This window comes from Acinonyx jubatus, chromosome E1, assembly GCF_027475565.1.
Source record: "Acinonyx jubatus isolate Ajub_Pintada_27869175 chromosome E1, VMU_Ajub_asm_v1.0, whole genome shotgun sequence".
Classification (NCBI taxonomy): domain Eukaryota; kingdom Metazoa; phylum Chordata; class Mammalia; order Carnivora; family Felidae; genus Acinonyx; species Acinonyx jubatus.
The window spans coordinates 38099868-38127027 of record NC_069397.1 but is presented as its reverse complement, the minus strand read 5'-3'; the positions used below and the strand labels follow the sequence as shown (position 1 = coordinate 38127027).

General features: G+C 48.9%; 2 protein-coding genes across 6 annotated transcripts; both read left to right on the top strand.

The window, feature by feature from the left end:
• The first annotated feature begins 3372 nt into the window (after window positions 1-3372).
• Window positions 3373-11537, top strand: ORMDL3 (ORMDL sphingolipid biosynthesis regulator 3). Of its 5 annotated transcripts, XM_027033848.2 has the most exons (5): window positions 4995-5104; window positions 5577-5655; window positions 8408-8607; window positions 9320-9471; window positions 9892-11537. In XM_027033848.2, the coding sequence occupies exons 3-5, from the start codon at window positions 8434-8436 to the stop codon at window positions 10025-10027; spliced, it is 462 nt and encodes a 153-aa protein (XP_026889649.1). In that variant the 5' UTR covers window positions 4995-5104; window positions 5577-5655; window positions 8408-8433; the 3' UTR covers window positions 10028-11537. The 5 variants fall into 5 exon arrangements, with proteins under 5 accessions (XP_053068399.1, XP_026889650.1, XP_026889648.1 ...); XM_053212424.1 differs by lacking the exons at window positions 4995-5104; window positions 5577-5655 and adding an exon at window positions 3373-3593; XM_027033849.2 differs by lacking the exon at window positions 5577-5655 and having other exon boundaries at window positions 4955-5104.
• Window positions 11538-11678: 141 nt separating this feature from the next.
• On the top strand, window positions 11679-26552 carry GSDMB (gasdermin B). Its single transcript, XM_053211843.1, is given in 12 exon segments — window positions 11679-14819; window positions 17672-17809; window positions 17812-17842; window positions 19710-19752; window positions 19754-19945; window positions 20414-20498; window positions 23074-23155; window positions 23157-23219; window positions 23344-23413; window positions 23415-23485; window positions 23863-23939; window positions 24375-26552. Coding segments are annotated over 12 exon segments (1227 nt in total). The 5' UTR covers window positions 11679-14584; the 3' UTR covers window positions 24515-26552.
• Window positions 26553-27160: the final 608 nt, after the last annotated feature.

Here is a 27160-nt window from a genome sequence, read left to right as displayed (position 1 = left end):
GATGGAAACACCAAGGCTGGGGAATGTGTCTATCTCAGCAGACTAGGGAGCTCCCAGAGGGCAGGAGAGCCTGTGAAAGTGACTCATTGGGTTTTAAAAACACAAATACATTTCATAAAAAATTTAAAACTAATAATTTCACATTACACAAAGATTGACACTGGAGAGTGAAAAAGATCACTCCTAACCCCTCCATCCTAACACAAGATCTGTTTTTATTTTTTCGAAGTTGCACAGCCTAGGAAAGCAGATGTTCAGATTCCATGGACATGCACAATGGATTAATAAGAGGTAATGATGCAGAAAAGTTGGGGTTTGGAGCTGATGGCCAAGAAAGAATTCTTGAGACATCTTCGATGTAGAAAGGGGTTTTTATTAAAGCACGGGGACAGGACCCATGGGCAGAGAGAGCTGTACTTGGGGCATGAGGAGTGACTGATTATATAAGATTTTCTATCTTGTGGAGGGGAAGGTGATGACAGAGTTCCATGAAATTGAATCTATAGGTTTCTGTAAGTTGGCTATTGATAAAATTGCTTTTTTTCCTTGTAAATCATTAAGATAGTTGTAAATTGATGGAGACTCATGTCCTGCCTTACTATGATTTCTATCGGTTAACCACTTGTTTTTCTCTTTCCTCTGTTCTTGGGCAGCAGGAGAGCCTTAGGAAGCAGGAGAGCATATTCCACCTCCGGGGGATTGGGTTGGGTGTTAGCCTGTGCTTTGCCCTCAGCTTGCCTTTTGCTCCCTCATCAGTAATACAGAGCACTTACTATGTATCAGCAATTGTGAAGTGCTACACATCTATTGAGCCATTTATTCTTCCCAACGATATGAGGTAGGCATTATCATGATCATCACCATCTCTGTTTAGAAAGAAGGTAACTGACAGGGTACCCGGATGGCTCAGTCGGTTGAGCGTCTGACTTCGGCTCAGGTCATGATCTCGTGGTACATGAGTTTGAGCCCCGCGTCGGGCCCTGTGCTGACAGCTCAGAGCCTGGAGCCTGCTTCGGATTCTGTGTCTCCCTCTCTCTCTGCCCCTTCCCCACTTGCACTCTGTCTCCCTCTCTCAAAAATAATTAAACATTTTTAAAAAGAAAAAAGAAATGAGGTAACTAAAACACAGAGAGGTTCAGTGACTTGCCCAAGGCCACACAACTGGTAAGTACAGGAGCTGGTTGTTGAATCCTGGCATTCTGGTGCCAGGATCTCACTGGTGTTGCTCTACTTTTTCTTATCATCATCACTAGTGCATATGCAGGTTTAGAGAAGCTTTTATTATGGACAATTTCAAACATAAAAAAGTAGAAAAAATAGTATAAGGAGTCCCATGTCCCCATTTCCCAGTTTCAACAATTATCACTTCATAGCTCATCTTGTTTCTTTTTATTCCCCCAAGTCCCTAGCCCAGATTATTTTGAAGCAAATCCAATGATCGTATCATTTCATCCACTTATATTTTAGTATATATTTCTAAAAGATTAGGAGGACTTTTCTTTTTCTTTTTTAAAAAAAAAATTTTTTTTTTAACGTTTATTTATTTTTGAGACAGAGCATGAACGGGGGAGGGTCACAGAGAGAGGGAGACAGAATCTGAAACAGGCTCCAGGCTCTGAGCTGTCGGCACAGAGCCCGACGCGGGGCTCGAACCCACGGACCGTGAGATCATGACCTGAGCCGAAGTCGGACACTTAACCAACTGAGCCACCCAGGCGCCCCAGGAGGACTTTTATTTTTAAAAAATTACAATGCCTTAAAAATTATTATTCCTTAGGAGTGCCTGGGTGGCTCCATCTGTTAAGTGACTCTTGATCTCGGCTCAGGTCATGATCTCACAGGTCCTGGGATTAGCCCTGAGTTGGGCCCTGCGCTGATGGTGCGGAGCCTGTTTGGGATTCTCTCTCTCCCTCTCTCTTTCTGCCCCTCCCTTGCTTGTGCTTTCTCTCTCTCAAGACAAATAAACTTAAAAAAATTAAAAATAAAATAAAATCTTAAGGGCGCCTGGGTAGCACAGTCGGTTAAATGTCTGACTCTTGATTTTGGCTTAGGTTGTGATCTCACTGTTCCTGAGATCAAGCCCCAGTCTCCAAGTTGGGCTCTGCGCTGACAGCAAGGAGCCTGCTTGGGATTCTCTCTCTCCCCCTCTCTCTCCCCCTCCCATGTGCGTGCTTGCTCTCTCTCTCAAAATAAATAAATAAACATTAAAAAAATTATTCCTTAATATCATCAATTTGAAGAGTCAGTATTCAAATTTCCCTGATAATAAACCTTTTTTTTTTTTTTTTTTTTTTGAAGTTGGTTTGCTTCAGTCAGGATCCAGATATGGCTTTTGGCTGAAATATTGCTTGATATCAAAAAAAAAATTTTTTTTAATTTTATTTATTTTTAGAGAAAGAGAACACAAGCGGGAGAGAGGGGCAGAGGGAGAGAGAGAATCTCAAGCAGACTCTATGCTCTGCACAGAGCCTGATGGTGGGGAGGGGGGGGGGGGCTCTATCCCAAGATGACACTGGGATCATAACCTGAGCCGAAATCAAGAGTTGGATGCTTAACTGACTGAGCCACCCAGGCACCCGAAATTTGTTTTAATCTGTAAGTCTTTTCCTCTTTTTTTCCCTTTCCAATTTATTTGTTAAGGGAATTGGATGTTCTAGTTTCCCTTTTCCTAGATTTTGCTGACTGCATCTGGGGGAATACTCATGCTATTTTCTCCCCCTGATCTTTTCATATAACCTAGCAAACATTTTCCTATCCTGCCCCATGGTTTTCACAACCGTTAACTCTACAGCCTCATAGTATGCCATCCAGTGGATATACAATAATATTTTTCTCGGGCATTTAGGTTGCTTTCCATTTTCCGCTGTTATAAAAAATGCTGGAATGAACATCCTCCCACATAGTACACGGGATGTACTTCCTTAGAATATGCTACCAGAAATGTAATCATAGCTCCAAGGCCTGAATGATTTTTCAGCCTCTTGGCACATATTACCAATGGTTTGTCCAAGGGGTTGTGCCTTCCCCAGCACCGCATAAAAGTGCTGTCACTCATTCAGTACTTAGGCCTATTCAGGGCTGAAGGATGTTTGGTAAAGACAGGGTAATTATGAGGGCAGAGAGCTAGAGAAGAAGAAAGATGATGACAGGGACTCAGGCTAAATTAAGCAGAGAGTGATCTACAATTTACCACAGACCTAGAGTGAGTCAGAACTCTGTTCATTCCCATTGTGAAAAAAGCTTGATAACAGGAGTTATTAATAGGGCATGGCATGTCGGGTAATCTTTCCGTTAGACTACGCATTAGTCAGGCCCTTATTTGAGACGTAGGTCCAGTCTGGGTCACTGAACTTCGCAGAGGTGTGAGGAAACTGGCAAAGATCCGGAGGGTTCGAGCAACTTGAAGGATGATGGAAGAATTCCAGAGAAAAGTCCAAGGAGTCAAGTAGGCTCACTTTGGAAAAAATAAAGACATCTTTTTTTGCCTCAGTGCTGGGAGGTTTCTGTAGAAAGGCCAACACTCAGTTGTTGGCTCATGTCTTCAGAAGGCTGACTACACAAAATGGGTGAAGCAGGAGAAACTTCTGTATAAGGTAGAACTTTTTCAGACTCTGGGGTGATTATTTAGGTCTTGGGATGAGTGCTCTTTGGTCATTGGCCCTGGAAATATTTGAGAAGATTCCTGTTCTTCTGCTCCTAGTGGTTCAGGTATCCCTGCCCACTAGGTGCCTCTGGGGGCCCCCTCCAACTTGTGAAGGCTGTTTCCTGGCAGTCTCCTGGGGAAGGGTAGGTGAGGTGTGAGAGAAGTGCTCCCCAGCCTCCCTGTCCTTTCTGTCCCCTCACATTTATTTCAGGTGTGTTTACAGCCCACCAGGCTGGCATGTCATGGTGTCATCTGATCCTGCTATTCCAGCCCTGCCATACGGAGTGGACTTAGAAGCTGGGTGGGGGCAATGAAAACCACTTAAACCAGCCCCTTTTGGTGGCATGAAGAGTGGGACTGACCCAGGAGACCTGGGAAGCCATTTAGTTCCACTTCCTACAGAATAGCTTCCTACCATGCAACAGGTGCTTTACATACATTCTTTTGAATTTCACAGGTGTAGAATTGGAGATGAAGACAAGTTATTTGCTCGGGGTCACACTGCTGGTAAAGGTGTGCCTATGTTATGCTGGCCTGGAAATAAAATCTGTGCCCTTGCCTTTGGGGCATGCAGCTGTGAAACCTGCTGCCCAGAGGTGGAGCCTCCCACCCAAAGCCACACAAGCTGACCTGGGACTGGAATTAAGGCTCCTAACTATTCATCAAGGAGTCTTCCCAAGAGGTCCTCTTCTGAGGCCTCACATGGGGAGGCCAAGAATGTGGCCTGGCCCATGCCAGCCTGGCTCAAGTTAAATGAAGAGTAACCAGTCTCTGGACAAATGCTGCCCATTGGCTACATTATCTGCCCTCTGGACTCTGATCTTAACCAACATAGTGAGAAGCCAGCTTCCAGGAAGGCCTGGCAGGGCAACGGGCCTGCTAGTCTGTTTCCCTTGAAGCTAGTCTGTTTCCCTTGAAGCTAATCTGCGGCCAGGGCCGAGCCAGTTAGGTATTAAGTGGAAAAACACTGACGCGGGGTCAGAATCTCTGGGCTCTGGTCTATGCTGGGACCCAACAGGGACCTATGGCAAGTTAAAACTCTGAATTTCCTGATCTCAAAACCAAGCAAGAGTAAACCGCACTTGGAGCGCGCTGACGCAAAAGCGGGAATTGTTACACCCCAAAGCAATACCACCCTCTGATGTTAGTTTCCCGGGCTACTGAAACGTCTGGCCCAGCAGCCCCAGCGAGGCCAAGACTGCAGCAGAGGCAGAAAACTACAACTCCCAGGAGGCACCGGTCCCCCACCCCGCACGCAGGCAGGCTGAAAAACTACAACTCCCAGGAAGCACTGGGTGGGACGGCGCTGGGCGGTGACGTCACGGGGGCCGGCGCGGGGCGCTGATTCGGCCCGAGCTGCCAGCGGGGTGTCTGCCGCCGCGGGTTGTTACAGCTGCTGGAGCAGCAGCGGCCCCCGCCCCCGGGCACCCTTCCTGGGCCCTCGACCGCCCGCCCTGTGCGGTGAGTCCCGGCGAGTGGCTTCGCGGTGGCCGAACCAGAAGCCTCCTCTTGGGGCTAGAGGCAGGGTGGGAAAGAAAGTGGGGGCTGCTGGGGAGGCGCCCGGGGCTGAAGGGGACCCGGGCAGGGTGAGCGGAGGTGGAGGGGGTGCATCAGCCGAGGGGGTGCATTAATCGAAGGGATGCCCACAGGGGAAAGTGGGGGCAGGAGACCGGGTCTGGGCCGTCGTGGGGGAGTGCTGCGGCTGGAGGAGGGGGGCGGGGAGAGGCTGGGCTTCGGGGATAAATTGGCCGCCTCCAGGGCTGGGTGAACGCGTGGAGGTGGGGGTGGGGCTCCGGACCGGGCTGGGCTTGAAGTGCGAGGTCCTAGGCTGGGGAGCGGAGCGGGAGGCCCCTCTTCGGCTTGAGTCCCGCTCGGATAATCCCAACAATAGCGAAGACTCCACCTCCTCTTTTTCACCCTCTTCCCCTGCTAGTGGGGGTTCGCCCCGGTACTTGCCGTCTTTCCATTTCCACCGTCCTCCCCAGTCCGGGAGGCTGGGCCAGAGCTGAGAGGTGAGCGACCGTGGCCCCGCGGATTGGGCGGTGGGGAGAATGAAAATGGCATTGTGGAGGATGCCAGGGACCCCATTGTTGGGGTCCAGGTTGTGGGCTTGGATGTTTTGTGCTCTTCATCTAGAAGGCAAAAGATTTGCTGCTTAAGGGGCTGCCCTTACTTGGGGGAAAGAGTGGGAAGCGCGCACCTGGCAGCTGGGCTGGGGCGCACTGTGGCCTGGGCTTAGGTGCCAGACTGGGACAGGGATATTTGTGTGTGGAGCCAAGGGGGGAAGGGAGGGAAGGAGTAGAAAACAGCTACCAGCAAGAGAGTAGTTAACAGAACAGAGTTGCTGCAGGCTTTGGTTTGAGACGGGTTATGAAACCACATCAGGCACTGCCACGGCAGCCACCTGCCAGCTAGGGCGGCCAGAACTTTTCAGCCTCAGCTGCTGTAGACTTACTTTACTGGGTTCTTCTCCCTATTTTTCCCCTTCTGGGTGAGGGGCAATTGTTTTTTGTTTTTTGTTTTTGTTTTTTTACTCATGGAAGTGATATGTACCCTTAGTCACACAAACCTCTTAAGAGTGTTTCCTGGCTGCCAATCTTTTTCTTAGTTTCTTGATTTCTCCTGTCTTTTTGAGGGTCTTCTGGGATTTCTGCTGTCAGGGGAGCTAGTGTTCAGTCTTCAGGAAGACACTTCCAAGGGTATCAGTTTAGGTCCTAGGTCTCAGCCCCTCCTGGACTCATCAGGCTTCATTGGATGCCCTAGTTCAGCCAGAAAGGAGTGTAGGATGGTCTGAAATTCAGCAAGGCCCGTGGTATTGCTGGATAAAATACGGGGGGGCAGCTACAGGTCTCTGTACTACCACACCTTTATAGGTCTAGGTTAGGGAGAAGGGGGAGGGGCAAGCAGTTTCTGGTCTGACTTGGGGAACTCTGCCTCTCTCCTTACTAGTAAGTCCTTCAGAGGCCTCACTTCCTAGCCAGCTCCCCACCGTCCCAGGCTTTTGCGTACTAGTAGGTGTAGTAGGTGTCCCAAGAGCCATGTTAGGGTAACTGAAGCTCCAAGTCCCTGGGAACGTAAACAACTGATTTAGTCTTGGTTTTCTAGTTCCTTGGGTTTCTGTTAGGCCCAATTATCCAGCCTAATGGGCTGAGCTGATGGGCCTCAAGAGCATTACTTCCAGGATGCACCCTGGGACATCTCACGCATGTTTGCATGTTGGGAGAGAGTGTTGTGGGTCACATTTCCCTTGAGGTCTCTTAGCTTGGAGCTCTCTGAGAAGAGGAAACTTGTTCTCATTATTCTGGAAGTAAGGAACTGATCCTTGAGAATCCTGGCTCCCACACGGCTTGGCTGTGATCCTTGCCAGAGATAGATAGCAACCGACTCTGAGGGGATTTGTTGCAGCAGGGTGAAGGAGGTGGCCTTCTGGGCACTTCCAGGATACCTCCATCTGGGAGCCCTTTCTGCATCCCCAGGGAAGATGGGGTTGTTACCATGGTGATGACCTTAGGGTCTTTACCAGGCAGGACCTCCCCTCACCTAGGGAGGTGAGCCAGTAGAAAGGCACAGTCTGTTCCCACCTCTTGCTGGTTACAGGGCCCTTAAGGATTTGGAACAGCTGAGCTCTAGACAAGGGGGCTGCTCATTCCCCTCTTTATGTGCATCCAGGAATGCAGCTGGCTTGCATTGTTTCTTGGGCATCAAGGGCAGCCCTCCTGGTTCCTCCTGCTGCAGGGCTGTGCCATTGGAACTGGGCAAGGGGGAGCATGGTGGTAACTTACACCTGGAAACAGGGGCTTGGAAAAGAGGCTGAGGTGAGGATGGGTGGGGTGGAGAGGAAAGGGGCAGGAGAGAGGCCCCAGGTGTAGTTTTGTGTCCTTGCGCAGGGTGTGTTGATGTGGGTTTCAGCTGCCCGTTGGAACTGTAGATGTTGGCCACGTTCTCTATCTTCACCTCTCCTGTGTTGGGGAAAAGGGCCCTGGTGGTTTGGCAGCAGAGTGGGCGGCATCACAAGGGTTAGCTTGAGTGGCTGCCAAATGGACAAAACATCTTGCATGGGTTGTTTTGTGTCACCAAGAAGGAGGCCTCCAAGTCTGGGCAGAGGTTGTCCCTAGTCTGTTGTTTTCTCTTTCCTTCCTCCCACCCCCGCAACTTACCTGTCTTCCTAGATCAGGGTTGGGAGAGACCCAGGATTGGATAATTAGGGGAGAAGGGTAGAAGCAGTGACCCCCAAATATTCACTGCTGCCTGTTCTCACCCCACCGCCTTTTGTTAATTTTAATGGTGGTGGGAACACGGGTAGGAGATGCCCCTTATCAGGCCCTTGGCAAGATGGTCCAGCAGGGGTTATATTGAGTGATTCTGAGGGGACAGTCCTCTTCTCCCCTCCCCTGAGCTTGGTGGGAAGAGGGTCCTCATCAGAATGCTCTGGAGGATGAGATTGGGGAACAGGCAATGGTTTCTTTGCTCTGGGCTGGATGTCTCTTGATGACCTATCCACCAAGGCAGTCCTGGTGCCTTGAGGGGCTCTGTCCCGATTGGACAATGTGTAGGGCAGCCTGGTGTTTATCCCAGCCCGGTAGTGGGAAACCAATGGAGCTAAGTCCACGCGGACTTTCTTTGTCCTCTTTGCTTGAGAATCAAAGCAGCAGAACTGCGTGGAGTTCTTGGGGAAAGCAGTGCCTCCCTCCCTGTGGGATTTGGATGGGGTGAGGGGGCAGGGAAAGTGGTGTGACCTGTCTCACCTGTGCTGCTTGTTTGCAGAACAGCGGCAGGAGAGGGGCAGCAGGATGAATGTGGGCACGGCACACAGTGAGGTGAACCCCAACACGCGGGTGATGAACAGCCGCGGCATCTGGCTGTCCTACGTGCTGGCCATCGGGCTTCTCCATGTCGTGCTGCTCAGCATCCCCTTTGTGAGCGTCCCTGTTGTCTGGACCCTCACCAACCTCATCCATAATATGGTGAGGGCCTGCCTGCTGCCCGTCCCGACCATGTGGGCTGCTCTTTGGTGGGGCGGAGGAGTAGGAGGAGCCCCCCAAACATGGGCCAGATGTCAGGGTGACACGCTGACAACATTTGTCACCCAAGCCCGGACCCAGCTCATCTCTGCTTTGTCCCACTTCTGGGTTCCAGCCACGTGCACTCTGATAAGAGGACTAAAATTTGCAGATTTGTCCACACCTTCAGGATGTGGACCTGGAGGGAGGCCCGCTGGGAACTGAACTAAGGGCTCCAGAGAGTCCCCAGGACCCAGGCGCCCAGCCTGGCACAGAAATGCCCCTCTCCCAAGTCTGGATCCCCAGCCATCTTCCAGTCTGGTGCCTCTGCTCCCTCAGCTCCTGCCTGCTAGCTTGTACTCTTTGGTAGGCAAGCAGGGGCCGTCATCTCATCCCCGCCCAGCTGGCACAGGGAAGCTACCACTGGGCCAGACGGGCATTTCTGCAGCTGAGTTCTCTCCATGCCTTATCCTCATGTCAGGCTGTCCTCTCACCCGGTGGGCTCCCTTCTTCTCCTGCCAGGCTCCCAGCTGCCCCATCCTGACCTCCAGCCCACATCCCTCAGCCCCTCAGAGGGAGGCTCCACATAACCCAGAGCACAGTTCTTTGGGGTGGTGGAGCTGAGCTGGAGGGCCTTTTGCCTTTTGTGTCCTCCAATGAAGTCCCCTTCCTCCAGGGCATGTACATCTTCCTGCACACGGTGAAGGGGACACCCTTCGAGACTCCGGACCAGGGCAAGGCGAGGTTGCTAACCCACTGGGAGCAGATGGACTATGGGGTCCAGTTCACAGCGTCTCGGAAATTCTTAACCATCACGCCCATCGTGCTGTGAGTGCCTTGGGTGGAGGAGGACACCAGCAGGCAGGCCAAGGCCTGGGGAACCCTGGGCCCTGCCAGGCTTAAACCCGTCCCCAGCTCTGGCTTTTGGCATGGGCATGAGCAGAGGCAGGGAAGTTGGAGCATCCCGGGCTCTTCTGCTGGGCTTAGGCCTTGTGCCTCCCTGGCCCTGTGTTTCACCAAATGGGCCTTCCTTCCTGCCAGTGACGTAAGCCCACAGACCTGGGATAAAGCAAGGGGACTGGGTCGGGAGGGACCTCTAGCTGAGGAGATCTTGCCACCCTACTTCTGTTCTGGGGGTCTTTCCCATAACTCCACACCTGTTGGGGATCTGCCACTCCCCACCCAGCAGTGAGGGAGGAAGGGTCCTCCAAACAGAGTCTTACACTTCTTCCCAACCTTCCCACCCAGGTACTTCCTCACCAGCTTCTACACCAAGTACGACCAGATCCATTTCATCCTCAACACTGTGTCCTTGATGAGTGTGCTCATCCCCAAGCTGCCCCAGCTCCATGGAGTCCGGATTTTTGGAATCAATAAGTACTGAGGGTGCCGCCCCTTCCCCTGCCTGGGATGGTAGGGGAGGGGTAGAGGCCTGTGCTGTGAAGCTGAAGACAGAAGGAGCCTCTGGATCCTGTTAGAGATGGGGGTCGAGCCTCTGGGCCCTAGTTTCCCCTTCCAATTTCCCTGGTAGCCGACTTGACGTAGCTTGTAGTGGGGTTCAGGTGGGCCCCCCAGGTCTCTGACCCTTTCTGATTTTTTTTGATCTTTTCCTTTTGCCTTTTGGATAGAGACTCCGTGGGGGCAGTCATGGGACGGGCTGGGCTCCCAACCTGTGAGGCTGGGACAGGAGAAACCCCCTGCTCACTTGCTCATCCTCAGACTGCTAAAGCACTTTAACCCCTGCAAGAGGAGCAGGGGGGACGGTACAGCTTCTAGATTGGTTCACTTTAATTCTTAAGTTTTTAGGATGACACTCAGTGTGTGCTCGTATGTGTAAAAGCAAGTGCACGACGATGCCTCATCTCTCTGGGTAGAGAACTGCCTATTGCAAGTCTCATGCTTTTGGCAGCTCCCCTACAGCCCACCCGGGGCACTGGATGGGAGCGGGGAGGGTAAGGAGAGGGATGGTGGGGCTGGGTGTGGATGGCCTGGTCTCAGAGGTGAGGGGGCCATGGCCACTCTCATCTTGGGCCTGGTGGAGGTGGGGAGGATGGTTTGGGGGGCGGGGATGGGGACAGTGAATTGAGACTTGGAGGAAGGGGCCGTTAGCCACAGAGATTGGTATAAGGGAGGAGTGTGGGGACAGAAGCCAGACTCAGCCTCATCCTTTGGGAAGTGGTCAGGCTCGGAGAGTTAATTTCCCCAGGCATGGTGGTGATAGTTGGAAGGGAGGCTGTGGGGTCGGAGGTGGGGGTTACAGCTCCGGGGTTAGTGTGAGGAGTGGAGAGGGGTGGAAGAGGCCCATGAGTCATCGTTAGCACGTTAGCACATGTCTGCTTTGACACTGCCCTGTGCAGGGGTGTGAGGGGTGTGGGGAAACCGGGACAAATGATGAATGGTGGGGCCTTCTGCAGCCCTCACCTCGTAGCCTCCTCATGCAGACTGGAGCTGGACGGGGCCTCTTGTGTGTACATGTGGGGCTATGGGGCCACCCCCAAATGGGGTGGGTGGGCCACAGAATGGTCCCTGCTCGAGCAGGGTAGTAGAAGGAGCCAGGAGTGACCTGCGGGCACTGTCTCCTCAGCCTGAGGGCGGGAGATGGGCAGGAGCCTGAGTGTGGGCTGGAGAGGAGCCGCCTTTTTCCCCTCCCCAATCTGACCAGGGTCTGTGTTACTTTTGAAAAGGTGTGGGTGCCCGTGACCCCTTCCAGGGCCCTGAGGGAGGAGGGGAGGACATTGGTCCTGTTTCCTGCCTCCTGGCCCCCCTACCCCCCACCCCATGTATCATAGGGAACTTTCACCTCGAAATCTTTCTAAGCAACGTGTGAATAGGATTTTTACTCCCTTTGTACAGTATTCTGAGAAACGCAAATAAAGGACAATGTGTTCCTGTTTCCCCTGAGTCTGGCCTCTGCTTCCTGGAGGGCCCTGGGGGAGGGGGCAGGGGTTTGGGCAGCAGTTCCTGCTGAGGGCAGTGTGAGGGGCTCTGGGGCTGCTGGTCTTCCTGCTGCTCCCAGGGGAGAGAGCGGGAGAGAGCCTGAGGGGCTGATGGGAACTGGCAGAGGCAGCAGCAGAATCCTGCTCTGTGACCTGGCCTGGCGGTTCATCTGTCAGAACTTCTACCTCTGGTCTCCGTGGGCTGGCTGAGTGATGGCTTGTGCGTGGCCTGGAAGGGGGTCAGTTGGGCAATGACTTCATAAATGAAGGCGGAGTCCCGAGGGGTGCCCAGCCCTTTCCTCAGAATGCCTTTCCCAGCTCTCACTTCTCTCCCCCTAGTGCTCTTTCCCTGGGAGTGCTGCATTTCCTCCTGGCCTCTCTGTCTTTGGAGGAATCTTCATGCTTCCTCCCTTCTGCCATGAGCATGAGTGGGAGAGGAAGAGGTAGCTCCCCAGGACTTATTTAGGCTCCTGGGGCCAGGAAAGGGGAGGAGTCCTTTAGTGGAGGAACTCTGATCTTTGAGGTTCTGGACCGCTCAGTGTGAGCTGTGGCAGTGTTACATGCTATTCCTAGGACAGGTGCAAAGTCCCAGGTAGATGGGAGGAGCTGCCTCAGGCAGGCTGGGCTTCTCTCTGGCTCTGGGCCAGCGTCACAGTGTGTTTGGAGTGGGTGTTGGGAAGAGTGCAGGGTCTTTGCCCACGTCTGCTGAGTGAGGCCCACACAGTGCTGGGAGGAGCAGTACACCTCCCTGGGCCCAGTCCTGGGGGTGGGGGTGCCCTGGGAGCTTCCATGGACCTGCAGGAGTATAGTCAGGGTGAGGGGCTGGGGCACATCAACAACAACAGCGTTCAAATCCTGCTCTGCCACTTACTAGACTTGTGGCCTTGCCAAGTTACTTCTCTGAGCTTCAGTTTCTTCCTCTGTTGTAGAAGGATAATAGGCATTAGGGCTGTTGTAGGATTAGCACCACACCTGGTATAGTAAATACTGAACACGTGATAGCCACATTAGTATCATTACTGTCGTTAACTACCACCATAATTTCTTTAAGGTTGTTTGGAACTGAGGGATAAGGGGGCCAGGAGACGGGCCAGGCTCGCTCCGGTGGTTTATCTCTGAGGACTGAGGGGTGGGGGCCAGAGGCCTCTCTCTGGAGAAGGAGGTGGGTGGAGAGGACAGGTGGAGGCGTCTCCCTGAGAGGGCTATGTGGGAGCATGTGTGAGGAGGAAGGCTGAGTCCTCCTTGCTGGCCAGCCTGTTCCCCACAGATGTTGGCTGCTGTAGCTCTCAGTCTTCAGCCTTGCCCACCGCAGCATGGCAGCATGGTAGCTGTTTCCAGCTCTATTGCTCTCTTCATACCCCTGACACGACCATAGCCGTTGCCTGCTGGCACTTGGATTGCATGGTCCAGTATGCCTCCTGCACCATTCTCTGGCCCCAAACCCACCTAGAATACATACCAGGTAAAGATTATCTATCTATCTATCTATCTATCTATCTATCTATCTATCTATCTATCTTACCTATCCTACCTATCTTATCTATCTTACCTCTGGCCTTATCTGCCTCCAGCCCAGCCATAATGTGGCTTATCTAAAGGCCTGAAAGATGGGGCACCTAGCGCTACCCAGCTTTCCAGTTCTTTCAGTTCCCTTCTTAGGGCTTCCTGAGACACGGTGGCCAGGACCTGTGCAGAGCTCTTACAGAGGGGATTCTCACAACCTCCATTCCTCGTGAGCAGCTGAGGTGAGTGGCCCCCAAGATAGGCCTGTGGGCCCTGGGCACTGCCTTTCCAGGCAGCCAGAAGAATTCCCAGGCTGAGACTGAGCTGAGAGCTGGCCACCATGATGGGGGCAGGGAAGGAGAAGGGAGCATGGGTGAGCAGATGCCTGGGCCAGCCAGAAGGGACTTAGGGGAAGGTAGCCAGATGTAGGATAGGGAAGTGGAGACCAGAAGGCTTGTGAGGGGAGTCCTGGCCCCAGGAGGAAAACAGAGGAGCCTGAAGAAAGGGAAACATCTCAAGAGGAAGGAGTTGCAGAGTGATTGATGGAAGGGGAGAGGGAGAAGGATTTGGAGGTAAGAGTGCGGGAAGGGTCTGGTGTGGTGGGGACAAAGAGCTGCTGCTCAGTAGGAAAAGGGAAGGACCGGCTGTATCAGGTTGGATTTGGTAATGAGCCTATGGAGGGTCCTGCAGGGGAGCTTGGGGGGGGGCGGGTACAGGGGCCAACTGTAGACCAGGAGAGGGTGAAGGGGAAAGTGGGTGGGGGAGAGGCCCCAGGTAGAGTTTTGGGATTCATTTTATTTTTCCAAGAGTAAGGGGACCTTTCAGATGGTGACCAGTAACTGAGGAGACAGGACCTGGGGGTGGAGGGCTATCCAGGGCACCTACCCCCAAGCCACTCTTGCATTCCATCCTTTCTCTTTCGTTTTTTTCTGAGGCAGAGTTATCACTATCTCATTGGGAAATGGTTGGTAGGAGTACCCATCCCACTACCTTGCAGAACACAGCAAGGGAGGGAGGCCCAGGAGTCAGAGCCAAGGGAAGAAGTAATCATGGGGGTTGGTAATGTGAGGTCTGGCAGCCATGCCTCTTATCTTTTCCTGGGTCCTCTGTTCATCAACACTGTGGGGGTCTGGCTGGAAGATGGTGGGCCTGCCTCCCTACCCCTCAGGCCCTTCTGAGCAAAGGGGCAACTCTGCTGTGGGAGAAAACAGACCTCACTCTTACTTTCCTTTTGGGATAAACACTGTTCCATCTTTTTTCCAGAAGGGTTCTATGAAGGGCAGAGGAGAATCTAGCATTCGTGATGGTTACCCTCCTTAGTGTATAGTGACCACCTCACATTCTAGAAACAGGGAAGTCAAATAATTCCAAGTCCTGATTGTTCTAGAACCTTTGGATCTTCATTGACCCCAGGCTGCCAAAGGGAGATTTAAAAACCTGAACCAATATCTCCCTTCCCCAAACTGAAACTGGCTTCTTTGTCTCCAGTTGGTCCAGGCACAATGTCCAGCCTATTTGAGGAAATCACGAGTTGTGGTCCAAGAGATGGAGCTGGAGGGGATATGATTGCTGTCAGAAGCATCCTTGACTCTGACAGATTTCACTGCTTCTCTTTGGTGAGTGGGAGGAGAAATTTCCGGGGATGCCAGTACCACAGGACAGACCTCACCCTAGAGGACATAGTGGAGAGAGAGGAGGGTGAAGTGCTGTTTGATAAGCTGGATTCTGGGCTCCAAGGTCAGTACGAGGGGGTAAGAGATGGCCAGCCAGGAGACTTCACCCACTCCTGCTGTACCACACTGTCAACTCCCCATTGCCATCAACCACGTCAGCCAGTCGACAAAGAACTTGTATGTACTAGAATTTGTTTGCATATGTCCACACACCTCAGTTTAAGAAATGCACAAAAGATGTTAACTGGAATTTAAATGAAAACTTGAAAAAAAAATGCACAGAAGAGCTGCATGGGGAGAAAGAACAGGGTAAGTGAAAATTTATTTTTATTGAAAATTATTCCTAAATTGTCTTCCTTTCCCATGTTTTCTTTTTGTAAATAATTCACTTTTAAGTTAGCTAAGGTCTTTTGATGTGTTTGTATGTTTATCATTTAGATGGATAAATAAACGGAGGCAGTTTGCTTAGTGGTTAGGAAAGGACACAGGCCTAAGAGCTGAGGGCACCTCGTTTCTAAGCCTGGCTCTGCCACTCACCGGCTGGGCGGCCTCTGGACAAGTTGCCTTCTCTCTCTCTAAGTCTGTTTCCTCAGCTGTCAACTTGACAAGAATGTTACAAGACTCAAATGATATAAATTAGGTCATTTATGACAGTGGTTGTGCAAAAGGAGCATTCAGTCAAAGTTCAGCCCCATCATTCTGCTGGCGGCTGTTATCCCTCGTGTCCCTTGGAGATCAGACTGGATGGGTGAGCAGAACTCCCTAAAGGCTTGAGGGATTTCTAGAGGAGTCTATTCCATTCCCCTGCCTCCAAACTCAGACTTTTGGGTTGCAGAAGCACCAGGGTAAATGTTGCTGAACCCTCACCTGGAGACTTATTTCAGTGTCTCAGACCTCAGGGTAAGGACTTTTACAGCTCAGACATCTTTGCTACAGCCCATCTGGATCTCATTAAGAAAAGAATGCAAACAGTACCACTGTATAGTTTTAGAGCACCTGCTATGTGCCAGGCATAGCCGTTATGTGACCAAGAGCAGCGTCCAGATTACTTGGGCCTTTCCACAAGTGGTTTCATTAAGTGAGCAAGGGGCTTCAGGAAAATTTCAGATGATCATTTTTCAAGGACTGAGTCAATTCTCTGAAAAGTAAATTGCTAAGAGCCAATTTACTAAAAGCTAGTCTCCAAAAACCAGTTTGCCAGATGACCAGTTCACTGAAAACAGAAAAAAACTTTAGACTAGGACTAGGGTGTTTTGCCATGATATTACTCCCCAGGGACAGGGGGAAAAGCGTTAAGTACAGAAAAAAAATTGATAAGTTAACTTCCTTTAAGGGAAAGTCTGTCTGTTTGCATAAACAAATCAGGGACAGAGGTGAAACCAAACTTTGAAAAAAATCCTTAAGAATGAAGTGGATGGGTAATTTGAATTGATTTTTAGCAACTTGGCCTGCTTTCTTCTCAAATTGATTATTTTTTAATTATATGGTGCTGATGATGTGGTTAAGGTGGCATAGGTTTTTGTTTTGTTTTGTTTTGTTTTCCATTAACTAAAGTCCATATACTTTATTCTGATTATCTTGGTTCTTACCTAATATCCTTTCTCTGTTCCAAGATCTCATTCAGGATACCACATTACCTTTAGTTTTTGTATCTCCTGAGGCTTCTCTTGGCTCTGACAGTTTCTCAGACTTTCCTTATTTTTGATGATCTTGACAGTTTTGACGAGTACTGGTCAGGCATATTATAGGATGCTTGTCTATTGGAATTTGCTTGACTTTTTTTCCTCATGGTTAGACTGAAGTAATGGGTTTTGGAGAGGAAGACCATCGAGGTAAGGTACTATTCTCACTGCATCATATCAAGGGTATGTGCTATCAACATGACTTATCACTGTTAATGTTGACCTTGGTCACCTGGCTGAGGTGGTGTTTGTCAAGTTTCTCTACTGTAAAGTTAGCACGCCCCTCCCCCCACCCCCATATATTACATTGTTTTTGTGCTTAAGGCTTGATTTTTCTTTTGTCCTGGATAAAGTACATGTACACTTTTACATTGATCAAAAAACAAATGGATCCTAGAATGTTAGTGTAACCCATACAGGACTGATTTGAGGCACCATTTCCAGTTCTGTCACGTTTCCGTCAGTTACAAAATGTGTTTGTCTCTGGAGATCCAGCCCTGCCCAACCCCCTAAACCTGGCTGTATGAGTTCCTCCTCGTCTGTAGGTTCACATTTGGGAGGTCTGAGAGAAAGGCAGTCAGCTGGCAGCATCTCCACACATGCTCCGCTAACCCCGGCACACCAGCTGACTCGGAATCAAGGCCCTTATGAAAGTGGCTGATCAGTCTGGACAGAGTCCACACGGATAGGCGGTGGTCCAGGATTGCTTCACTTTACACCTGCGTGGTTCATACAAACACCGGAGACTGAAGTCTGCTTAATTTTTATTTCTCAATTGGCAAGAGCTCCTAATTCTTTAGCTTTACTTTTCCTTGGCTCATTTCAGCCTCTCAGATAGTTAAATAGGACTAGCTCACATTTATTGAGCATTTAGTATGTGTGCAAGGCATTTTGCTAAGTGCCTAACTGCATTTTTTATTTAATTTCTTCAAGCACAGGAAGTAGGTACTATCAATATTCTCCTTCCATGAATAAAGAAACAGATTCAAAGAGGTTAAGTGACTTATCTAAGGTCATTTGGTAAGAAGGTGGCAGAATAGGTGCAAACCTGGGATTATGTGACCCTTGTGGTGACTCCTGATGAGCACAGCATTTCCTGGGAGCCACAGCTGGAGGATCTCTGCAGAAGGGAAGGGGATTGTAGAGGGGGAGCCCAGGATGGGGCTGCTCCGGGGAGAATTTTCTGCAGAGAGATCTTTTGGGTCAGCCTCAGTATGACCTTTACCCTTTCCAGGCCAAAAGGCTGAGTTCCAAGTTCTGGATGTGGTAGACTCAAAAGGAATGTTGATAGTGAAATTATCCAAAGAAATAATAATTGCAGGGACCTTCCACAGATCCCACAAGCAGAGAATCAAGACATTGGAGACCTGGATACCCAGCAGTATCTGGATTCCCTTGAGAACAGGTGAGGCTGGAGATGGGCAGCAGTGGGGAGTGAGAGGGGGAGATGCCCCTTTTGAGCACCAAGAGCATCTGAGATGGAGGTGCCCCGGCCAGTGCAGTCCCTCACGCCCAATTCCCGGCACTTCCCAAGCCCGTTCCTTACTCAAGCGTGGCCTCCTCTTCCCCCTTCGGAAAGCCTTCTCATTCTTCATGCATCAGCCTCCAGGAAACCCTCCAACACCCCCAGCTCACTTGCTTCCCTGCCTCTCTCCAGGGTGATTGATTCTTCTGGCTTGGACCCAAACCTGCTGGTTTCAAGAGGCCACTTTCTGCTCTCCTATGAGTTGCCAAGATCTGTGTTTTGTGCTGTTTTGCTCTGCCTTGTGGCAAGCCATGCCCCTGTTCCTCAGTGGACTGGGAATAGCTTGTGACCGCAACAGCTTTTACTAACCTCTCTGTGTTTATCCACAGCACACAGTAGGCGCTCACTAAGAGAGTCAAAGTGAAGCACAATGAAATCACAGCACCCCTGTAGAACATTTCCTGCACAGAAAGTGCCACAACTCCACCCCATCAGGGGGGCACTAACCAACTACCACAGAGTTTCTGATGGTTGAGGGCATGGTGCTTCCAAGGGACTTACAGGGACATCACCAGCTTTCTCCCTCAGCGGGCATTTATTGTTGGTGTGGGTGTTTTCTCCCCTAGCTGAAATTGTTGGAGAGTGTGGAGCAGCTTAGTGGAGGGGACTCAACCTTTCTCCTGGCCTAGCCCTCCTTGAGTGAAATGCCTTTTGTTTTTCCTTTTTTTTTTAATTTTTTTTTCAACGTTTATTTATTTTTGGGACAGAGAGAGACAGAGCATGAATGGGGGAGGGGCAGAGAGAGAGGGAGACACAGAATCGGAAACAGGCTCCAGGCTCTGAGCCATCAGCCCAGAGCCTGACGCGGGGCTCGAACTCACGGACCGCGAGATCGTGACCTGGCTGAAGTCGGACGCTCAACCGACTGCGCCACCCAGGTGCCCCTGTTTTTCCTTTTTAGCTAAAAAGTGAAAGGCTTCCACTGAAATTTTACTGGTCCTTTGAACTACCCCTCCCTACCATAGTGTTGCTGGGGAGGGGTCTTTGGAGTTTTTCAAAGGGAGCTCAATTTTTTCTAGAATGCCTGTTGTTTCTAGTATGAGGCCCTGTGGTGTGTGCATATAGAGTGGGGTTGGGGAGGGTATTAGATAGGTAGAGGGAGGTCAGCAGAGGCAAGGATGTAGGTCTTCCTTGAGGGTTGTTTGCAAATACCAGAAGTTCCATCAGGCTATTTTTAGTGACAAAATACATTCATTTCCTTATGGAATCAGAGATGCCTTCTGGAGCCCAAGGCTGTGGACAATGTGGCCAGGTCCCAGGGACCAGTATGAGGAACTGGAACCCCAACTCCCGAGAACTGGGTGTGATGATCTGGGAAGATGCCTGTCTCAGTGCCATGGGAAGGGCTCATGCTTTGGACTCCTACCGACTAGGATTTGAATTTCAACTCTACACTCATTAGCTGTGTGACCTTGGACCATTCACAACCTGTCTCTAGGCCTTAGTTTCCTCATGATAATGGGTGCAATTCTGCCTACACCATAAGTTTGTGGTGAGGGGTGAAATGAAATGCCATGTGAAGTATCTCATGGTGCTGGCACATTGTAGCCTTCCACAGATGCTAGTGAGTTCTCTTCCCACTTCCCACTTCCTTGCTCCCACAGTGGGTAAAGTGACTACGATGGGGTACCATGTTCTTTGGTTTTCCAGCCCCAGAGACCCTTCATCTCAAATAGGAACTAGCTGATGGAGAGGGAGAAATGTCACTCCTGGGAGCCTGAGCTCTATTCCCCTCTATTCCCTCCAGAGAGTTGAAGAGAAAACTACCTACTTTGTTGCAATCAATCTGGAGAAATGAGAGCAGACCTCTATCTGGTGACAGAGACTCTGGAGACAGCAAAGAAGGAAACCGTGAAAACTGAATGGCAGTGTATGCTGCGGAGCTGGATGGGAGGCAGGGTCTGTGAGAGAACCAGCCTTGGCCCACCCATGGTAAGTCAGGGAGATATCAGCCCAGATGTCAGGCTCTTCAGCTCTCCTTCCAGACCTCCCTGAGCAGTCTCAACTGCTTCCTGGCCTTCTTATGACTTCTCATCTTGCCCCAAGAAAGTGCCTGTGGCATTGCTAAGTCCTTCCCGTCACTCTCTAGTAATGCCCTGTTTTTATTTGCTTCTTAGCATTTCTCGTGGTTCATAATTACATGGGGATTTTTTGCTTATTCACTGTCTGCCTCCCTTTCCAAGATACAGGAGGGCAAGAGCCACAGTGCCTGGAATAAAAAGGTCCTCAATAAACATTTATTGACTCAACAGTGAAAGCAACATGAGTTTGGGGGTCAGATGTGGGTTCTTATTTCAGCTCTGCTACTGGTTTAGCTGTGAAACTGGCTTACCTACTGATCCTCTTTGAGCCTCAGTTCTCTCATCTGTAAAATGGGGATTGTTTGGGAGATCAAGCAAGGTAACTATGTAAAGCACCTAGGGATTAACCAACGTGAACTCCTTTTCCTAGCACCAAAGGTCAGTAACCAACCCCCTAAAGCAGGTCCTGAGCTATTGAGTAAAGCAGCTCATCTTTCCCAACATGGAGAGAATGAGTAAGCAAGGTCTGATGGGGGCAGACTGAGTGCAGGTAGGTTCAGCTAGACTCTGTGTCAGCCTGGAGGGGCCCTTGTGAGCTCGAAGGTGGGGGGAAATTCCAAGGAAGGGGTGGAGGGTTCAGGGCTGGGAAGAAGGACTGAAGCTCCTTGTGCAGACACCCAGGTTTTGCCCCATCATAACGTTAATCCTTCCCTAGCTAGAGGTGTTAAGTCTTATCTCTTTCTGAGCTTGTTTTGTTTTTTTTTTTTTTGTTTTGTTTTGTTTTGTTTTGGTGAGGGGCAGGGTATGAGAATGGGGAAAGATATGAAAGAGGAACTTATAGAGAAAGAACTTGTCTTTCTGATAACTGGTTTTCTCACTCTCTCTGGCACTAGCCATTTGTTTCTTGGGTAACACAAAATCCTTTCCAGAAAGAGAATGGCTTTTAGGCCTTCTGTTCATCATTCCAAAAAGGGCAAGGATAGTATTTTTTAAAAGAAGGTAACAAATGGCCCAGAATTATAGGGTTATCAGGGTTGAGAATGGAATAGGATGCACCCAGGGGTAGGGACCATGGTGTGAGCAGGAAAAAATCCTGTCTATTGGAGAAGCAGATTGGATTGCATATTGGCCTAGGGTTTCCAGACTCTGACAACTTTGGCCTGCTTTGTGCAGGTTGGTGTGCTGGATCCTGGGGTCCCAGCCCTTACTGAAACCTGGGAAGCATAATTGCATTGCATGTCCAGTTCTCACATGGTAGCACTGGCTGTGAAAGGAGCACTGGAACTAGGAGTAGGAGGGTCTCAGGGTCTAGTGGCTCTGCCATTCACTGGCTCTGTAGCCTCTGGAGCCATGGTTATCCTGATGTTAGCATGACTAGAAGATCCCTGTGATTCTGAACGTTGCTTCCTCTGAAATTTCATAGTCTTCCTCTGGGTCCCAGAAAGGTTGTACTGCCTAAGAAGACTTGGGAAGGGATAGAAAGAGATCTAGATGTGGTAGAAAATCCAGAAACTCCCAGAAGTTGTAGAAGTGGGTTTTTCAACCCTGGCAAGGTCTTGCTAGTTCAAGAGTGAATCTCTGTGCTACACCTGGGTGCTACACCTGGGTGGCTCAGTTGGCTAAGCGTCCAACTTTGGCTCAGGTCACAATCTCACAGCCCATGGGTTTGAGCCCTGCATTGGGTTCTGTGCTGAAAGCTCAGAGCCTGGAGCCTGCTTCGAATTCTGTGTCTCCCTCTCTCTCTGCCCCTCCCCTGCTTGCGCTCTGTCTCTTTCTCTCAAAAATAAGCATTAAAAAAACAATAAAGTGCCATAACAGGACCATCTGGGTGGCTCAGTTGGTTAAACATCTGACTCTTAATTTTGGTTCAGGTCATGATTTCATGGTTTGTGAGACTGAGCTCTGTGTTGGGCTCTGTGCTGAGTGTGTGGCATGCTTGGGGTTCTCTTTCTCCCTCTCTCTGCCTCTCCCCCTGCTCACACGTGCTCTCTCTCTCTCAATTAATTAATTAATTAATTAAACAAACAAACAAATAAACTGCCATAACAGAGGAGGCAGGAGGTAGATTCCAATCCCTGCTCTGACCCACATTTGCTGAGTGACTGAGGACCTGTTGTACCCTCTCTGGGGTTCCGTTTCTTCTTCACTTATCTAGGCGTAATCCTATGGTTGTCTGTATCTGAGGATGTAGGAAGGTGTTTGCGTATATAGTGCTTTGTCATTTACATGAAATGATAAGGATACAGTCTCCCTGGCATGGGCAGTGAGGGCTCAGAGTCCAGGAATGAAAACTCCCACCATTGGGAAGAGAATGTCCAGAGAGGGCTGGAGGTGACCTGAAGACTTTCTGAAATTATTCTTCCCTTCTTTTCAGAGGAAGATGGTTCATCTTGCTTAAGTAAAGATTGGAGCTAGCTGTGTTTAGTGTAGCTGCACACTCACCCTTGAGCCTCCTGGCTTCAAGGACTTCAGCTCAGGTGGGAGAGCCTAGTATATGTGTATGGTGGAGGAGTTGGGGAGAGAAGGGTAGGGCAGTGCCCAAAGCAGTCTTCAACTTTAGTCTGGAGGTTGCATCTGTCTCCTTAAACACAGTGGTTCTCATTGATTATATGTAGACATCACCTGGGGGAACTTTAAAACTAGTGATGCCTGAGTCCCACCTCCAGAAATTCTGATTTAAGTTATCTGGGGATGTGGCCTGGGCATCAGGATTTTTAATCACTCCCCAGGTAATTCTCATGCACAAAGTTGAGAACCACTGCTCTAACTTTGTCTAAATCCTCACTACTACTAGCATGGTCCAGAGACTGCACTTTGAATGGCAAGGACTAAGTAAGTTTTGATATATTGGAGGTGGAAAAGAATTTGGGATTGGTACTCAACTGGGGTTGAGCTGGGAAGGTGAAGGTGAGGTTGGCAGGAGGCAATGATGATGGGTATCTGGGAAGAAGGGTGCTTTACTTTAACTGGAAAAGATTAGAAGGGAAGCAATAGAGAAGTGGTCTCATGAAGAATGGGGTCGACAGAGGCCTTGGTAATAATGGAGCTTGTTGGCTGGGTAGTTTGGGTTCTTAACTGCTGCCTCTACAGGGAAATCCTTGAGTTTGGAGGACTTCAGAAACATGAAGGAGAAGGTGCAGGACATGCTGAGAGGCCTCTAGGATCTGACTGACTGTGCTAAGCTGCCTCACTAAGCACCTCAACAAGGAGGGGCAGCGACAGAATCTAGAACAAAGAGTAAGGGACCCAGGAAAGAATTGGAGCAGAGAGAGGGAGGAACCAGCAGGAAGGGCAGTTACCGTACTGAAGACAGTCTGCTATAGTGGGACTGGCACTCATCTCCCCCATCTCCTGGCCCTCGGTGTCTGAGGCCCTGATCTCTGGTGACCTGGAGGGTCCAGCAGATCCTCTTGTAAGTAGCCTTTTTAATGCTTTTTAATGCTGCTGGGATCTTGGTAAAAACACATACAGAATCTATTCTGAATGTCCTGGATGCCTTGATTGGTGAGGAGGGATTTGGAAGTATGCTGGTGTGGAGGAATTGTGGAGCAAAGGGGTCTGTGGGGGTTCAAATCCTGGGAGGAAGGTGACATACATTGCCTTTTACATTTCATGAAGGATAGACTTTCACACTTTAGGAACTAGTCATTTTCCCCAGGCCAGGGGTTGGGGGATGCCTCCTCTACCCGCCTGGCAAGTCTGACCTCCTGCAAGCTAAGAGGGAAGAAAGATTCACCACAAGAGCCCATTTGGAATAACTCTCATCTATCATTGCTAGGGGCTCTCTGGAACCTCCTTCTGATGTTTGTCCCAGGTCTGATGAAATACTGAAGCCCTGTCCCTCTCTGCCAGCAACCCTCTTGACCCTCTTTTTTGCCCCGAGATATCTTAGGAGCAGCATCTTGTGGCTGAGGCCCTGGAAAAGGGGATCCTGTCCCTGTTGAAAGACCAGATAAGACACCCTGGACTGAGGGCTAGGGTCATAGTAGAAGTGAATGCCTGTGTTCTCAAGGGACTCAGAAGTCCCAGGGTACAGTCCTTCCTACTTCGTAGTTCTCTGTCAGTTTACATCCATTCAGCTGGTTTGTGGCAATTCCCTGGAACTGGTTTCCAGGACAACTCAGGCTTAATAGGCTCTGTTGCTAGCCTATTCGTAAGAGAGGGGGGTGGAAAACTGTTAGTCTCAGGATGGCAGTGCCAACGCTGATTAGCAGTGCCTGTCACTGTGTTGAGAAAGAATGAGGCTCTCCAGGCCCCGCAGGAAAAAGTGCCATTATGGATTATTACATCTGCCATGGCCCAGGATTAAGAAGTGTGGTGAAATATTTGCCATTTCTGGTATGTTTCCTTGTTCCTAGCTTTTATAGTCTGGTGTGTTTCCTTCTAGGTGGAGTCTGTCCTGGAGCAGAACTGGGGTGAGCAGCCCCACGATGTGGGCTGTGACCCTGATGCAAGATTTCTCTGTGCCCTCCGTGTTGCTGTCTCCGTCCTGCTGCAGCTGGGTGAGAAGCCTATCTTAGTGTCTTCCTAACTATGTTAGCTCTTGAACCATCTGGATGCTCCCCTCCCAGACCGTCCTCTCCCCCTGCACCCCCAATCACTAGAACAATGTCTTTATAACAAACAGCTGACTTTTCTTTGATAGATCCCATTCCCTTCATGATAATGCCCCCAAATCAGCCTACATTATATGCATGGACTTTTCTAAGAGTGGCAGATTGATCATATTAATTTTCTCTCCTTGAAATATCACTAAATAAAGTACTAGAAAAGATGTAAACCCACAATGATAAAGAGAACAAGGCAGCAGATAAGAGATTCTGACACATCTTTGGAAACTAGCAGGTTACTAAAGGAGTTTAAGCCGGGAGGTGTGGGCCTGAGATGTGCTGGAAGTGTAGGAGGAGACTGCTCTTCTCTCATCTTGAGGCTTTTCTCTTTAATATTTTTAAGACAAGGTAATTAAAAGTAAAAGAAATATATTGTAAAGCATTTCAAATATTTCTCAAAGTTGAAGGCGATCTCCCCTTCTTTCTCTAATATAACCACTGTTAACATTTTGGGGTATGTTAACAGTCTTCCTATGAAACAGTGTTTAAAATGGTAATTTAGGAGCTTATGGGTGGCTCATTCAGTTAAGTGTCCAACTCTTGATTTTGGTTCAGATTGTGATCTCATGGTTTGTGGGTTCGAGCCCTACATCGGGCTCTGCACTGACAGTGTGGAGCCTGCTTGGGATTCTCTCTCTCCCTCTCTCTCTCTGCCCCTACCCCACTCATGGGCATGCTCCCTCTCTTAAAATAAATAAATAAACCTCAAAATATGGTAATTTAAACATGAAAGTAGGATGATATAACAAATTTGTTTTCTATTTTTTGCACTAGAGTTGTTTTTTCTTTTAAATTTGTAAAAATATCATATGCAACAAGAATTCTTGTAGATGCTGTTGGGAGTGTAGATTGGTCAACCACTTTAGAAAACTGACATATCTACTAAACACAAGCCTATGAGCTGGCGACTCCACTTTCTAGGCACGTACCCAAGAGAAATGAGTGCATGTCTTCACCAAAAGACATACATTTACAAAAACATTAGCATAAGAGCCCCAAGCTGAAAACTACTCAAATGTCCAATAACTTTAGGATGGATATGTATACTGTGCCATATTTATGCAATAAGAGAGAACAAATTACTGCTATACATAACAGTATGCATGACTTTCACAGACAATGCTGAGCAAATGAAGTCAGACACAAAAGAACATATTTATATTTGGGTCCTCTGAGAAGCAGGTGCCAAACTAGAATTAGACATGCCAAAGTCTTTTTAAGGGAAGAGCCTGTGAAGAATAAAGGGAGAGGAATGACAAGTCTTCAGTGCAGGTTTAAAACCTGTGAAGGGAGAGAAGGAGGGAAGAATCGAGTAGGAAGAGTCTCAGAATGCAGGGCAGTTTTGAGAGTCTCAGTCAAGTTGACTTCAGCAAAGGTTGTCTACTGGAGGAGCCCCCATCAGGCAGAAATGGCCAGGCTCTAGTATCCCTACCATGCTCCGCCTTTGGCTGGAAGCAGCCCAGGGGAGCTTGATCTCAGGAGGTAGATCTACAGGGCAGCAGCTAGAGGTTGTTAGTCAACTCTGCTTCTTGAAGCAGATTCTCCTAAAGAAAAATCTGAGTGGCATCCTCCATGGCCACCACAATACTGTATGATTCCATTTATATGAGGCTCAAGAGCAGGGAATGCTTAATCAATGGTTGTTGAACTCAAAATAGTGGTTATCTTAGTGGGAATAGTCTTAACTGGAAAGAGGCATGAGGGAATCTCCTGGGGTGCTGGAAATATATAAAGATTCATTGAGCTAACATTTAAGATCAGTATATTTCACTGTATTATTCATCAATAAAAAAAAAAAGTTGGGGCGCCTGGGTGGCTCAGTGGGTTAAACGGCCATCTTCGGCTCAGGTCATGATTTCGCGGTCCATGAGTTCAAGCCCCACATCGGGCTCTGTGCTGACAGCTCAGAGCCTGGAGCCTGTTTCAGATTCTGTGTCTCCCTCTCTCTGACCCTCCCCTGTTCATTAATTAAAAGAAAAAAGTTTTTTTTTTTTTTAAGTACATAGTGCATAATTCCATATAAATGAAGTGAAAACTGGATGATGGTGGTAGAAGTCCAAATAGTGGGAGCAGTATTGGATAGGAAGGGGCATGAAGGAATCTTCTGAGGCATTGGAAATATTTTATATCTTGATTGGGATAGTGTTTATGTGGATGTTTACCTGTGTAGACATTATTAAGCTATACATTTAAGATCTGGGCACTTTAAGTTTTTTTTTTTTTTTAACTCCACTTTAAGTATTTTTTTTAACTACAATAAAAATTTTTATTTTAAAAACAATATATACACATGAACATACTTGAACAAACAGAAGAATACAAAGAAGTTAAATAAAAATTTCTTCTCAAATTCTTTTACCTTATAAACCTAGTCCCACTTTCTTGAGACAACCACTGTTTTAGTTTTTGTTACTATTACAACTAAAAATGATATTCTTATATTTGTTCTTGATTTATTAACTTTAGATAGTATTTATTGACTTCCCAGTATTGAACAAGAAATACAAAGTAGGAAGAATATTATAAAAAAATCAAAGGTACCTATTAAAGTGTTTAATAAAAGGTGA

What these genes read in the sequence shown, in the direction of transcription:
- ORMDL3 (XM_053212424.1), top strand. Translation starts at nt 8,434, where the DNA reads ATGAATGTGGGCACGGCACACAGTGAGGTGAACCCCAACACGCGGGTG. An exon ending in CCAACCTCATCCATAATATG is followed by an intron (nt 8,608 to 9,319) that starts GTGAGGGCCTGC and finishes CCCTTCCTCCAG; the next exon opens with GGCATGTACATCTTCCTGCA. An exon ending in ACCATCACGCCCATCGTGCT is followed by an intron (nt 9,472 to 9,891) that starts GTGAGTGCCTTG and finishes CTTCCCACCCAG; the next exon opens with GTACTTCCTCACCAGCTTCT.